The sequence below is a fragment of the Salvia splendens genome, chromosome 20 (genome assembly GCF_004379255.2).
Source record: "Salvia splendens isolate huo1 chromosome 20, SspV2, whole genome shotgun sequence".
In the NCBI taxonomy this organism is placed as follows: domain Eukaryota; kingdom Viridiplantae; phylum Streptophyta; class Magnoliopsida; order Lamiales; family Lamiaceae; genus Salvia; species Salvia splendens.
In genome coordinates this window covers 23,442,868-23,457,178 of record NC_056051.1, presented here as the reverse complement: position 1 = coordinate 23,457,178, position 14,311 = coordinate 23,442,868, and the positions used below count along the sequence as shown (strand labels likewise).

Genomic DNA, 14,311 nt, shown 5'->3' with positions numbered 1-14,311 from the left:
GATTTGATTTGATTTGATTTGTTTTGATTTTAACTCAATAACTTGCTCTTGGCAAGTGTTTTTTTGTCCATTTTTCTTTACACCACCTACATCTGACTAAACCACAAATGAGGCTCATTATCTTTTAATTGGGAAAAATAAACTATTTCTTGAGACACACCATGTAATAATAGAAGTGTATATAAGACAGTTCAAATTAGAACCTTGTTATTGTAAAAATTATGACCCAATGACAGCCCTTTATCATGATTAATTCATGGGTTTAAGAATTTTAATTTGTTGCTCTGTAAGGTCAGATATATAATTGTAATAAAGCATTTTACTTATTAACTTTCCATAAAAATATATCAAATCAATTATTCATATTGTATCAGATTTGACAACCACCCACCTAAGGAGTGGGTGACCAAAAACACTTCAAGAAACTGTTACCAACTATTTTCCGAATCCAACAAAAAATTAAATTCTGAATTTTTATTTTTAGAGTTAATTCAATTTGGCGTGTGGAGTAGTTAAGCCCCTACGACGTCGTTTGCTTCTTCCCTCTGAAAAAGTACCAGCTTTTGTACGACTTGTCCATATCTCCTCTCTTCCGTCCTCATCCACTCCAAATTCCGCAATCCCTCTTTCCCCTCTCTAAAGATCCGTTTTTGCTCGAGGGTTTTTTATTGTGTGGCGTTACGTCGCTAGCTTGTTGTATTTTTAAAGGTAGTGATCTCGTCTTTCGTTTTGATGCTTTCCTTTCCAATTACAATTTGATGTCATCGAGTTCTAAATCGTTGGTTGTTTTGGTGGCTCTTTGAATCGAATCATGATTGATCATTTTCTGAAACTCGTGTATGTGTTTAATGTGTTCTTTTCTAGTCAATGAACAGGAAATTTCTATCTTGTCATAATTGGTTTTCTCTTGTTGAACTTCTTAATATGTTTGTTTTGCCACTATTCTAAGTTTTTGGGGTGATTTAAGCAATAATTTGTTTCTGTTTAGGTAGATTGAATAGCCTTGTAGAAAATTAGAAGAAGGCTTTTTTTGGGTTGAGCTGAGATTATATATAATGATGTTTGATTTAACTGAGATGTGTCTAAGAATCTAGTTCAATTGGATGGTGTTAGGATTAATATTTTGCAATTGGTGAGGACAATTGGACTAATCGTCATTGGACACATATTTTGCTGAGAAATTGAAGTTTAGAAGCAGTTATTTCAGTTATGGTGTATACAAGCTCTAGGTGTAGGTAGTGGATTATTTGTACTTCGCAGAACCTTCTCATTATGCCTGAGTTTTGTTTGTGATTCTTGGAAATATGGATTTTCGGAATTCATCTGTCATCATTTTGGTTGAGTAATGAGGTGTTTGGTTGTTCTGTGAGTTTTGGATTCATCCCAGATACCTACTTGGTTATTGATTGGTAATTATTTTGCAATTGGGGTTTTCATCCTCAAAAGATGCCCCCATAAGGAATAGGTACCCGATTAGACTGCAATGTGGTGATCCTTCTTTTGGAGCCAATAAGTTGTTCTTTTCATGCTCTCTGCTATGGATATCACAGTTTTTGCAGCAATCAACATCTTGCTTCAGGATTCATCTTTTTTAGTGCTTTATGATTGTTTCAGGTTGCAGATCATTGCATTTCTAGAATGGATTTTTTCTTTGGAAACTCGAACGAGGGATCTTCAAATTTTGACCAGGGCATTTTTAGGTGTCCATTTCTGAGGAACATCAATGAACCAACTAACTTCTCCTTCACATCATCGATGGCTTTCCCTATTCCTGTAAGTCATATGCCTCTGTTTCACTTTCCATGTTTGCCCATATCATTATCTAATAGATGCCCTTTTCTCCGCTGTCTTGCTCATATTAGGCGCGGGACGGAAAGGGTCCCATATTTGAGGACGGTCCCAATTTTGATATGGCATTTAGGCTCTTCCATGGGCAAAATGGTGTTGTTCCACTTTCCGGCAGGTCATTTCTTCCGACTCCGAAGTCTCAGCCCGAACCATCACCAGCTCAATTCAACCCCTTGGCAGCTAAAGCAGCCACCATTAGCCTCTCTGGTTTTGGAGCAGGGGGGGCTTTTGGTTTCGATGCTTTCCTCGAAAAGTGGGGGAAGAACAGCAAGAAACCGAAACCCTCAAAAAAGAAATCTTCTTCAAAGGTAAAATTTGCTCCTTTCGCTATGCAGCTCATTTCATATTCTGAAATAATCATCTTATTGGCTATACTTTGTCTGCCTATAAATAATCTTGACATGCAATAGTTAAAGATGTTTATGTGTGAATCCAGGGAGAGAAATCTGACCATGAAGCAATGGGCGATGATTGGTTGCAAAAAGGGAACTGCCCCATTGCAAAGTCCTATCGGGCCGTGAGTAGTGTGCTTCCTCTTGTAGCAAAGGCCCTTCAGCCCCCTCCTGGCATGAAGTATAGGTGCCCTCCTGCAATTGTGGCTGCCAGGAGCGCTCTAGCAAAAACTGCTTTCGCCAAAAACCTTAGGCCGCAGCCCCTACCTGCAAAAGTGCTCGCCATCGGACTTCTGGGAATGGCAGCTAATGTACCTCTAGGAATATGGAGGGAACACACTGAAAAATTCTCGCCATCGTGGTTTGTTGCTGTCCATGCTGCTGTGCCGTTCATAGGCATGCTCAGGAAATCGGTGCTGATGCCAAAGGCAGCCATGGCATTCACCATAGCGGCATCTATTTTAGGGCAGGTGATCGGGTCAAGGGCGGAGAGGTACCGGCTCAAGACAGCTGCTGATGCGAGGAAATTGGAATTCGCTGAAACTTCAGTCATTGGGCCAGACGTTACTGGGATTAAATGCCGGGAAAACGCAGCTTGGAGTTCAAATTCTCTGCAAGTTCCTGTTACCTCATCCCCACCTGAGGTTTTCTGCTGATCTTGGGTTACTCTATTCTTGGTTGTGTTGCAGGTCTAGTTATATGCAAAAGTGAGCTTCTATTCTTGTTGTTTTTATATACCACAAAAGTCCTCCAGAAAAATTGGTGTAATAAATGTTAGAATAAAGAGAACTTTGTACTAATATTATAACTGAGGCATTTTTATGTTTATGCATGTGTTGATTGAGAGATTCTTTTTGCCCTCTTAATTTGCCTGTTCAATTGTAAAATAATTCATGTGAACCGGCGGTTCGCGGTGGTTCCGAACCGGCAAACAGTTCGACGGTTCATGCGGGCCGGTTCATGTTCAAGAATTTCAGGAACCGGAACCAGTGGTTCAAATAATATTTAAAAAATATATATTTATTATTTATAAAAATCAATTTTTATGTTTAAGAATCCATTTTCACAAATAAATAAATACAAGAATAAATAATTGCTAATATTTATTTGTTGGGCCTATTAATTCTAAGAACCATTCTTGGTTGTTTCTATTTTATAGACACATCCTTAAATATTTTGTGTTTCACTTTTAATGTGGGACAAATATGTTGAAATATTTTCTCTTATGACTACATGTTTAGATCATTCATTCATTTTTTTCCAATGTGGGATACAAAACTTTCTTTTGTCTTCTACTTTTCTTTATTTTTTTACTATATTTTATCATTCACTAATTTTATCTTTATTTTTGTCATGATTCTTTTTCTAAGACAAATTTATAGATAATAATAGTATCAAATAGAATAGTTTAATTAAATTTGAATGTTGCATGTTGCTCATAATTTATATATTTAAAGAATATGGATGTGTTCAAATAATAATTGGATTTAAATGTGCTCACTTTTTATAATTATAAGAAACCATTCTTGGTTGTTTCACTTTATAGAGACATCCTTGAATATTTTGTGTTTCATTTTCAATGTGGGACAAAATATGTTGAAGTATTTTCTTTTATAACTATATGTTTAGATCATTCATTCATCTTTTTCCAATATGGGATACAAAACTTTCTTTTGTTTTCTACTTTTCTTTATTTTTTACTACTACATTTTATTATTCACTAACTTTATCTTTATTTTTGTTATTATTATTTTTCTAAGACAAATTTATAGATAATAATAGTATCAAGAATAGTTTAGTTTGAAACTTTGAATAGTTTAATTAAATTTGAATGTTGCATGTTGCTCATAATTTGTATATTTATAAAATGTGGACGTGTTCAAATAATTGGATTTAAATGTAAGTATGTTGCTAATTTTTCTCAATATATTGATTAAAATGTGAAAAAATAACAATTAATATAATTTGTATAATAATGATAAAAATAGATCACTAAAGAATGATTTGTATAACGGTATAATATAGTTTATATATTTATATATTAGTAGTAGACTAATAGTATGATTTTGTATAATAGCTATTATTCTAATAGATGTAGTATAATTTATATAAATAAAATTATTATTTGTGAATATATTCTTGATTAATAAGAATAAACAATTATTGAGTAATATGATTTGTATAAAGATAAATAATTATTCATATAATAGCTATTGCTAGATTAATACAATTTGTAATAATTATTCTCTTATTGTATATAATGGTATATATTAGTTAACATATACATAAACTTATACACAAATAAATCGATAATGATAAAGAATTAAACAATAATACTTTATATAATATTTGTTGTTAAATTATAATAATAGAAGATAGTCGAGATATAAACAAAGATGATGTAAATCTATCATGTAGTTACAAATAATGACTTTTATCCTACATTGAAAGAAAGAACAACACATCTAAGAACATGTAGCTATAAAAGAGAATCATCCAATACACTCTCTTTCAACTCAAAGGCTCAAGTCCAACATTAAGTGACTTATAAGTTGTGAATTTTAGTCTCGTTGAAACAAAGACTAAAACGGAAAAAAAATTGAACCGCCAAACTGGCTCGGAACCGGCGGTTTCGGTTGAAAACCGGCAGTTTTAAACCGCCCCATGAACCGCCGGTTTTTTAACCGGAACTGGAACTGCCTAGAACCTTGGCGGACCGGTTCAGGTTCAATGAAATTTTGAACCGTGAACCGCCAGTTTCGGTTCGGAACCGACCGAAACCGCGAACCGAAACTGGCGGTTTTTGAACCGTGTGCATGCAACCGGAACCGGCAGGAACCTGAACCGGCAGTTTTTGAACCGTGTGCATGCCTAGTCCACCGTGAACTTGGCTCCTGTCCTTGATTGATTAGCTGTTTCTGATGTAACTAAAAGTATACTGTTTGGCTGTTTGCAATAGTGAGAGAGAGTGAGTTGTTTAAGTAAGAATTGATGGGACAGGTCACAGTTTGATGTCCTAACCCCATACAAATCTGCTAGTCAACACATCACATGCAACTCACCTAACTACCCTTAAAAGTCAAATGCTTATCTTGATTTGAAAGATGCTAAATAATTCAAATTTAAAATTACAGGAGTATTAGAAGCAAAATAAAACTTGTATTGGAGAGAAGTGTATTGTACTCCCTCCGTCCCGCACTACTCGCACCTTTCCTTTTGGGCACGGAGATTAAGGAAGGAGTGATAGACAAAGTCAACAATTACTGCTGTAGGTATAAATTGTTACTAAAAATGAAAAGAGTGCAAATAACTTGGGACGCCCAGAAAGAAAATAAGTGCAAGTAGTGCGGGACGGAGGGAGTATCAGAAAGTGTAGAGACTCATATATTTATATATGCAGATTACCGAGGTAGGTTTCATCTAATCTTAAACGATTACATACAAGAGGAAACCTAATTATACAAACTCTACGACAATAAAACTATATCTATTACTCCCATACTAGTTGAATCATTTCTCGGTATAGTGAAAATCAACATACTTAATCTCTCCTACTAGCCAAACATTCTTGATATGTTGTCAGAGTAGAACAAAATTTGGATTAAATTACTGTAGTATTTGATCAGATGAAACAAAGACAGAAGCAATAGTAAAGCTACAAATACAAATGTCAAAAACTATTATACAATGCGAGCAAAAAAGAAGAAAGTATGGATCGCAAGTGTTTCTACTACCTGCCTACATCCCTACTGTTAATCCGTCTACCATCGGTGTCGAAGACGATGTTACCTGACTGCATCCTAGCATAGTGCATTTTGATGGCTGCCACTGGATCTGTAAGGCTAGGATACTCACGTCCAAACACCATACTTCCTTGTCCAGCAATGCCAACACCCGACGACGTTCCTGCAGCTGCATTGAGTGTGTTTCTTCTCTGCATTTCAGCCAGCGTATCATCTTGTACCTGCTTCACACCAATGCTACTGCTCATCTCTCTTCTTTGGAGAACAGACGTGCCATCAACGGGGCCATGCAACGAAGATGGAACGAAATTGCTAAATGCAGAGGGGTATTTGGCCAGTAGGCGAGCAGAATCCAGTATGGGAGGGACCGGTGTTGTCTGTATCCTGTTTCCATCCCAAAGTGTGAATCTCCTAGCGGGTATTTTCTCAGGGGGAGCATAGCCATTGCAGTCGAACTTTGACTGGGCAGAATCCTTCTGCTCGGATATGAGTTTGAGTCTTTGATTCTGGCTGCTGCTATTCTCATCAGCTTGTTCAACGGGTTTCTGCAGGGAAGATGACAAGATCTTACCAAACAATTTCACATCACCTTTTCTCGGAGGATTGTTGTCACCAGCAGATGAGCAGCTTGATTGCGGTGGTGTTGAACGATCCCTGACTCGTTCCAGAGGTGGAAACGAGACATCATTCTGCCTTGCTTCCTTGCACTTCTGAAGTGAGAAATCTGTATGCCAATCTGAATTCGAATGTTCACCATGACGAGCAGAGCTGACATCCCTCTTTGTCCCTTTCATAGTCTGCAAGGAAAGGGGGTACCCCTGGAGAATCTGGGGAGATCCCAACGAGTAGCTAGAAAGATGTGTTCCATCATTCCCATCAGCCTCAACAGGCAGTAAAGCGTTGCGGTTTGGAGTATCACTGTATTTGATAGGAACTGAAAATATTGCTGTTGAAGCCACGGATGCTAAGCGGCCATTCTGTGGCAATGAGCTGACCCTAGATTTTTCAGCAGAACACATTCCAACATTGGCCTCCTTTGGGGTATTGGACTTCTGACAAGTTTGTGTAGAAGAATGCATATCAACAGAGGCATGAGAAAGCTCAGATTTCTTCCAGCATGTTTCATGGCTTGTGTCATTAACATCGGTAGAATCAGATAAATGAACTTTGGGCAAAACAGGTACGTGACATTGTTTTTCTTCAGCACAATTACCATTCGAGAACTTAACTAAAGCCCCCTTCTCAGCCTCATTTGGCCAGTCTGGAACTTCTTCTTCAGCCCCTCGTCTGGACTCCATATTCAAGGCAACAGCTGTAGTTTGAGGATATTGGACTTCTGTAACTGGCTTATCATCCCCACGAGCAACTAAAATTGAATTCTCTAGAACCAGTTCATTAGCAGTAGAATCAAGAGGGCATTGTCCTTTATTCCCTTCGAATGTTTTAAATTCAGGAGCTATATCCACAATCTCAGATTCATGATCCGACTTCATGGGATGTGGTGGGGAAGTCTCCTTTGTCTCGTATTCTGAGCTGTTGTTGCCAGTGCCCATGTAAGTCCCCATATTACAATCATCTTCGATGTCACTACCACCTTCATCAACATCACCTGATGCAGCTCCAGAGCCAAGCTGAACCATATCTAACCCAAGGGACTTTCTAGCCTTACTAAAGAACACCTTGCACTGATTGGCAGATTTTGTTCGGACACAATGAGAGACCATACGAAAATCTTTCCCATGAGATGACACGGCCCTAATGAAGATGGATTTCTCCTCATCTGACCAATCAGTTGAATTCATTTCGCCGCAACTCTCATCCGAGCACTCACTATCAACATCCTCAGTGACCTCAGGGGTCAAAGGCCCTTTTACAGACGGACAGATTCGTGGACAGCTCATATCTTTGTAACCGTCACCAAGGTCAACAGAACTTGTGATGGAAGAACTCGTAGTCTCAGGTGATAAGGAGCCACAAATGCCAGCTAACACATCAGCAGCTTCTGTCTCCATATTGCTGTTGTCCATATCCTTACTGTCAGACCCCTTCAACAGATGATCAACAACCCTAGGGGGGCCGCAAGAACTAGATGCACCACCAAAAGAGGATCTTGATACACATTTCTGCCGAACATCCATGCCCTTATCAATGTTAGCCACAATCTCAGAAGCTGCACCCAACATATCAAGGGAAGCAGCATTGAACTCGCGATTCCTTCTTTTCCCCGAACCAACAAGGTAATTTGTTGTTTGGGATTTTCTTTGCTTGATGAAGCCAGAATTCTTTCTAGCTTCCTCAAACCATTTTGACTTGTGATTTTTGTAATAGAACTCGATGCAATCTGCCACGGTTTTATGATCCAGAAAAGATGCTATCTTCCTGAAATCCTTCCCGAAGGCAGCAAGCTTTTTGATAAAAATTTCACTCTCTTCAGTTGCCCATGGGTTAATGATAGACCTTTCTTTTTCAACAGTAAAAGGATCTTCAACAAGACCATTGTTTGTGATAAACCTTGACATCTTCACGTTCTTGTCCAAAATCAAAGCTGGCATCTTCAGAGTATTCCTATTGGGTTTGAATGCCAACTGTGAAAGCAAATTGTTCACATAGTCGATCACTTCATCGGCAGGAACAGTTTGAAAACCTCCAGCTGCAAAACATTTCCAGACAAGTAATTAAACATCGGAAACAAGTATACATACACTCAACAAACTTGAGATTCTTAAAGATCTGAAAGATCATAAAACAGGGAGGCAAATATGGGTTTCAAAGTAACAGCATGCTCCCATAGTCACCCATTTGTTATAATAGACAGAAAAGATATAAAGCAATAAGCTTACCATAAGAAGAAACTCGAGAACGATGTCTTTTTTGGCCATTTCGACTTGGATCAAACTTCTTACGAGTTTTCCCTCGAAGTGTCTTGATAGAAACTACTTGGCCTTCCTTCCAGAAATGCTGAAATACCTTAAACTTGAGGACCAAAACCTTCTCCTTGAACTGGAGAAATTGCTTCGCCTTTAGAAATCTTTCCTTAACTGCAGAGGAATTCCTTGGCATAGAAGAGAAGAAACAATCAACAGAACCATCAAAACAGCACTGTTTGGGCAGTAACTTATTTAACTCCTCCAAAGCTCGGCTGGCAGCATCCCTATTGGAAGAGAGTATTGCGCCCCAAATATTGCCCACGCCGTGATCCTCGCGACTAGTATTCCTAGTAAGTACATTACTACTGATATACCCATGGCTTTCAGGAGAACTGAAAACATTCTTCAAACATTTCGCATCCAAGTTGCAAGGTTTGTCCACGTCCACATTTCTAGAATCTTCTGGCAATTCTTCTTTCTCAGGTAAAATGATGGCAGGCACATCCACAAATTTCGACGTAGCACTGCCTGGGCTATCCATATCCACATCTTTTGACACAGCATGCCCAACACCATATCTGGAAGCAGTATCTAGCAATTCACAAGGTTTTGATTGCTGCTCTCCAACCGATGTCCTGGGACCGGCTGGGTGAGATATAGACGACTTCATTTCCATTTCAAGAGACTCTATCTCAGATTCTGTAATTTCAAGTGCTTTTAATACATCTACCTTCCATACCAACAACTTATTCATGGACATCCTTTGAGTATCACCATTTTCTGCAGAACATGGATCATTGGGCTGTAGCAATTCATTTATCAAAGAGCTCAAATTCGTAATGGATTCAAGCTCCAAATTTTGTAAGTTAATAGGTGAACCAGCATAGTGTGACGGGGATGCAATACTGGGAGAACAGCTTACATTCGTAGCATCACAATCCAAATTTTCCTCCTTAGCAGATTTTTCTTCGAGAACATCTATTCCGCGGAAGAAATAGCAGTAGGTTAGGAGAAACTTATAGACATAAATGATACACTAAAATTTTGATGAATAATATGAACGAACTAAGTTCCAATAAAGCATCGAAAAACAAGTTCACTGAGTGAGGAATTTCATATTATAATCCAGGGCAAGAGGATAAAAAACATAATCCCTAGTTGTACTAATAATGACTGACTTGCATATAGAAACATTAACTATTTTCCATATTATAAAAGCTAAAAAAATTGGCAACAAGGCGTATGCATATCGTTCATTAAGATCATGTTCAGCCAACAAACTGTGCAACAGAGCATCAATGCCATTGCTTCCAGTTAATTAAAGTTAAGGAAATCATATTAAGAAAGACTGACAGGGACGTGGCTGCAGTTTAGGATGATTATTAAAGAATAGATATAAAGAATTTATTGACAGAATAAAACAGGGGAGGGAGCAACGACAACTACAATGCAAGAATCTCAAAAGAAATAAGCTGCAAAGCACAATAACAATCCTAATCGCTCTTTTTCCATCTAAGGTGGGACAAGATACACATAAGGCAATCAGTTTCCACAATATAGTTAAGAAACAGAGGAAGTAAGATGCTCAATGGTGAACCATATATTACCTGGTGAATAACTACAAGCAACCGAAGATGGAGTAGCAGGTGAGGCACACTCCAATAATCTTTCAACTCTTGCACTCTTCTCAACCAGGTTGACGGATTGAGACTGCGGTGATTCTGTACTAATGGCACTAATAGAGGATTCGCTTTTGGTAGTACCATCTTCAGGGCGATCGACTTTCTTCTTCTCATACTTCGCCAGTCCCTCACCCCAACCAAGGCGCCTTTTTTTCCTAGATCCAGTATCTTCAGATTGGGTGGGACTATTTGATCTATCACAAGAAACATCTACAGTAAGAGACTTGCTGGGAATTGCATTCTTCAGCTGCACTTCAGTCAGCACCTCAATAGAATCCTGCCCTAGACTCTTTGAGCTAGTAGAATGATTGATACATGTACTGCCCACCTGGCTCCACTTTAGAGGTTTCAACTCTACTGATCCCAAGCAGTTCTCTTTTTCAGATTCTTGACCTTTACCAGTCGTCTCATCAGTAATTTTATCCACTTTCTCCTTCACGAGAGATTCAGTTTGGGATTGATCTGATACACTTACAGAATCAAGCGGGGCATGAGAGACCCTGTCACTTCTGCTGCTGCTATTGTGGCATGGTTGGGTGTATTCTATGGGCCTCAGGTTGTTTACTTCAGTGATAGTTTCTCCAGTTGAATTATGTGGTGCAGCAGCTTCCCAAGAGGGACCTTTCCACTCTTTCCGAGTAAAGGAACCCCTATTATTCTTATAATACCTTCCATTACCGTGGGAGCTAAAGGTTTGGCTGCGTTCATTTTCCAAATTTCTATCAAACCGAGAACCGATAGGCGCAACACCTTGACCAGGATCACCAGAATACATAGACCAACCACCCTGCTTGCTCTGGCCTTTAGCAAATGAAAACACACCCAAGGAGAAAGGGAATCAGCAAAAGAAAAAACAGCATTCCTTAGCTAAAAAATAAAGATGAGAATGCTATCTAGGCAACTTACCACGCTCTTTATCAATGAAAAGTAAAACCAAAACGAAACCAACAAAAGTTTTATTTTTCTCTTTCTTTCCTATCAAACTGAATCCCACACAACATAAATACATCCTGAAAACAAAACAATGGTAAATAAGCCGGTGCACATGTCTCTAACTACAAAAGGCATTTTAGGAATTAAACACGAGCAAAAGTATCTCCACAACAACCTAATCCTATTAAAGCTTCCATCTTCCATAACTGGAAATCAGCAAAACCCACTTTCAACCCCCAAACCAAAACGTCTTTGACAGACAACAACCTAACACAATTTTAAGTAAGCACTATTCCAGGGTTAATTACACTAAAACACAAAATTTCTAATTTAAAAAACACTCTACTTTTGCACCTACACAGTAATTTCAAAAACCCTAAAAATAAAATAAAAAAAGATTGGATCTTTTTCTGATATTTTCTCATTGTTTACTCACCAGGGGAGCGGAAATCAGAATAGCACCGCTGCTGCTGCTGCTGCTGATGATGATGATGATGATATGGAGGCGGAGCGTGGTGGTTGCGGTACGGCGGCGGCTGCTGCTGGTGCTGGTCCCTCCATTTTTGAATCCCGCCGCGGCCCAACCCTCCGACGACGGCAGAGACGGATCTGTCGTGCTTCCGAAAATCCCTTCGATCCCAAGGCAATGGCTCCGGCGGCATGAAAATCGACTGATTCACTACTTCAGCGGCGGCGGTGGCTGCTTCTCTTCACGCGGCGTCGTTCCAATCTCAAAAAATCCCCCTCAATTTAACAAATGGGCATCAACTGGAGGTGGAGCCGAAACACTGGGACTACAAGAAAGCTTAGAAATTGAGAGAGCTGTGAATATGGGGGCGGCGAATTTATCCTCTTTTGCTTGTTTTTGGAGGCGGGGAGAAGAGGGAAGAAATTTTGTGTGAGAATAGTTTATTCTGTGAGGTGATAAGGCACAAAAGAGAAGAGACTAGAGAGAGAGAGAGGGGGGGATGAGAGAGAAGAATACATAGTACTATTTTATTATAAAATAATCCAATAAAAAATACGGTAATTGGTTATTTTTGTTAATCAAAATTTAGGGTTTCAGTAGCTTCAATTTCGAATTCATTTTTCTCTAATTTTAGTTGTAATAGCTTACGATTTTTAGGTGTATTCCACGTGTAAACTGAAATTTATACTTCTATAATTTGTTAAAAATAGTAGGGGTAAATATCCAAGTTATTGAAAAGTCCATCCTTCATTTCCATCCCTTTTCAAATTCAAAAATATATTGTTTGACTAAATTTTGAAAAATATACTTGCACTTTGTAGTTTTACACAGATTGGTGACGTTTTCGTCATATTTGTACTAGAGTACACTTCGATGACATTTAAAAAGTGTAATTTATGCATTATTCTTTATTTCATTTACTTACGTTCATAAATATTAGTAGTACTAATGATAAAAGAAGATTTTAAGATAAATAAATAAAATAAAATAAAATAAAATAAAAAAGACGAATACAATTTGGAACATGTAAAAAAGAAAGTATTGAGACACCATAAATTCCCAAGGGAATAGAATAATGTTTTATGTAATTATTTAATTAGGTTGCTTGTGCCATTGGCATCGTATCATACCTTGCTTAAATAGAATAGAAATATTTATCTAAAATAAGTGTAGAAAATGTATATGGCACCTTTCCAAATAAAATATATTCCTATTTTCCCCAGTAATCACAAATTTACATTTTTCGTTATGTTTTCAAGATGGGTAGTATTATATTATAAGGAAATATATGTAAATTCCTTCCTTGTCAAATTATCAATCAGCTTCAAATTGATATTTTTATATAGCTCGTAGCGGATCTCAATGTACGATATATTTCAATTTTACTCTCGAATTGCGTCCGCTTTTTTTTAATTTTAAAAACAAGTTGATTCGATTCTTATGGGCCCATTGCTTTAATGGATCTTCCTTAGGCCCAAATTCTCAATTTTGTTAGGTCTCTATCAATATTTGTGAAAGGATATTTTATTCATGTTTCCTAGCATTTGCAATGACAAATTGGTTATGTAGATTTAATCATGCTAAAGGATACAAGTTCGAATTTCACAATATTTGTTCATTTGATACAAAATTAAGTTTTTTTTAATGGATGAATAAACAAATATTTTTGAAGGCCGTACATATCATAGTTGAATCGAATATAAAATCTTTACCTTCGAACATTAACAATTCTACTACTAGGTCAATATACAGACACATTAGTTAATTGCTTTGTTTATAAAAAAGAGGTGTCAGGGCATCAAATTAGTTTGCTGTCATTACCAAATCGTTATATGTTGAAATCAAGTTCACAATATATAGACATGATATAAACATAGTATATTAAATCCAATTTTATTTAGTCTACAAAAAGTCGTACAAATGCAAGAGGCTCAAAAATTTTGTAAATAACGTCTCACATTAGTTATTGGTTGACTTCAACCCACATGTTAACTATATTAAATAAGATGTCATTCTTCAATATCCACAATCCATAATTACAATAAAATGAAAAAGTTAATCATACCCAATCCCATGTGCACCTCCCCATAATTGGTTCAATTACTTAGTCAACAAATCATATTACGTTTGACATTAAGTCGAAATCAAACTATACATAATTAGATTATATCTTCCTTGCATCTATTTACAAAATCATACCCAATCCCCATGTGCACTTCTATGTATTTTTTTAATCTATATATATGAAATCCTAACAAGGTAACTTGTTAGCCTATGGCTTTCTAATTTTTCTTAAAAAGGTTAAGGTATTTCTACTATTTATCATTGAATTGAATTATCAAAATATATGTCAAAAATAGGTTGTCTTGACTTAGTC

General features: G+C 37.3%; 2 protein-coding genes across 3 annotated transcripts; one reads left to right on the top strand and one right to left on the bottom strand.

The window, feature by feature from the left end:
* Positions 1-539: 539 nt before the first annotated feature.
* Positions 540-3,086, top strand: LOC121782890. The gene is made up of 4 exons (XM_042180879.1): positions 540-708; positions 1,615-1,773; positions 1,863-2,156; positions 2,285-3,086. Exons 2-4 carry the CDS (start codon positions 1,639-1,641, stop codon positions 2,894-2,896), a joined length of 1,041 nt encoding a protein of 346 aa, XP_042036813.1. The 5' UTR covers positions 540-708; positions 1,615-1,638; the 3' UTR covers positions 2,897-3,086.
* Positions 3,087-5,825: 2,739 nt separating this feature from the next.
* On the bottom strand, positions 5,826-12,428 carry LOC121781264. Of its 2 annotated transcripts, XM_042179006.1 has the most exons (5): positions 11,902-12,043; positions 11,439-11,542; positions 10,458-11,333; positions 8,824-9,828; positions 5,826-8,633 (listed from the first exon to the last, which is right to left on the bottom strand). In XM_042179006.1, the coding sequence occupies exons 2-5, from the start codon at positions 11,539-11,541 to the stop codon at positions 5,971-5,973; spliced, it is 4,647 nt and encodes a 1,548-aa protein (XP_042034940.1). In that variant the 5' UTR covers position 11,542; positions 11,902-12,043; the 3' UTR covers positions 5,826-5,970. The 2 variants fall into 2 exon arrangements, with proteins under 2 accessions (XP_042034940.1, XP_042034939.1); XM_042179005.1 differs by lacking the exon at positions 11,439-11,542 and having other exon boundaries at positions 11,902-12,428.
* Positions 12,429-14,311: the final 1,883 nt, after the last annotated feature.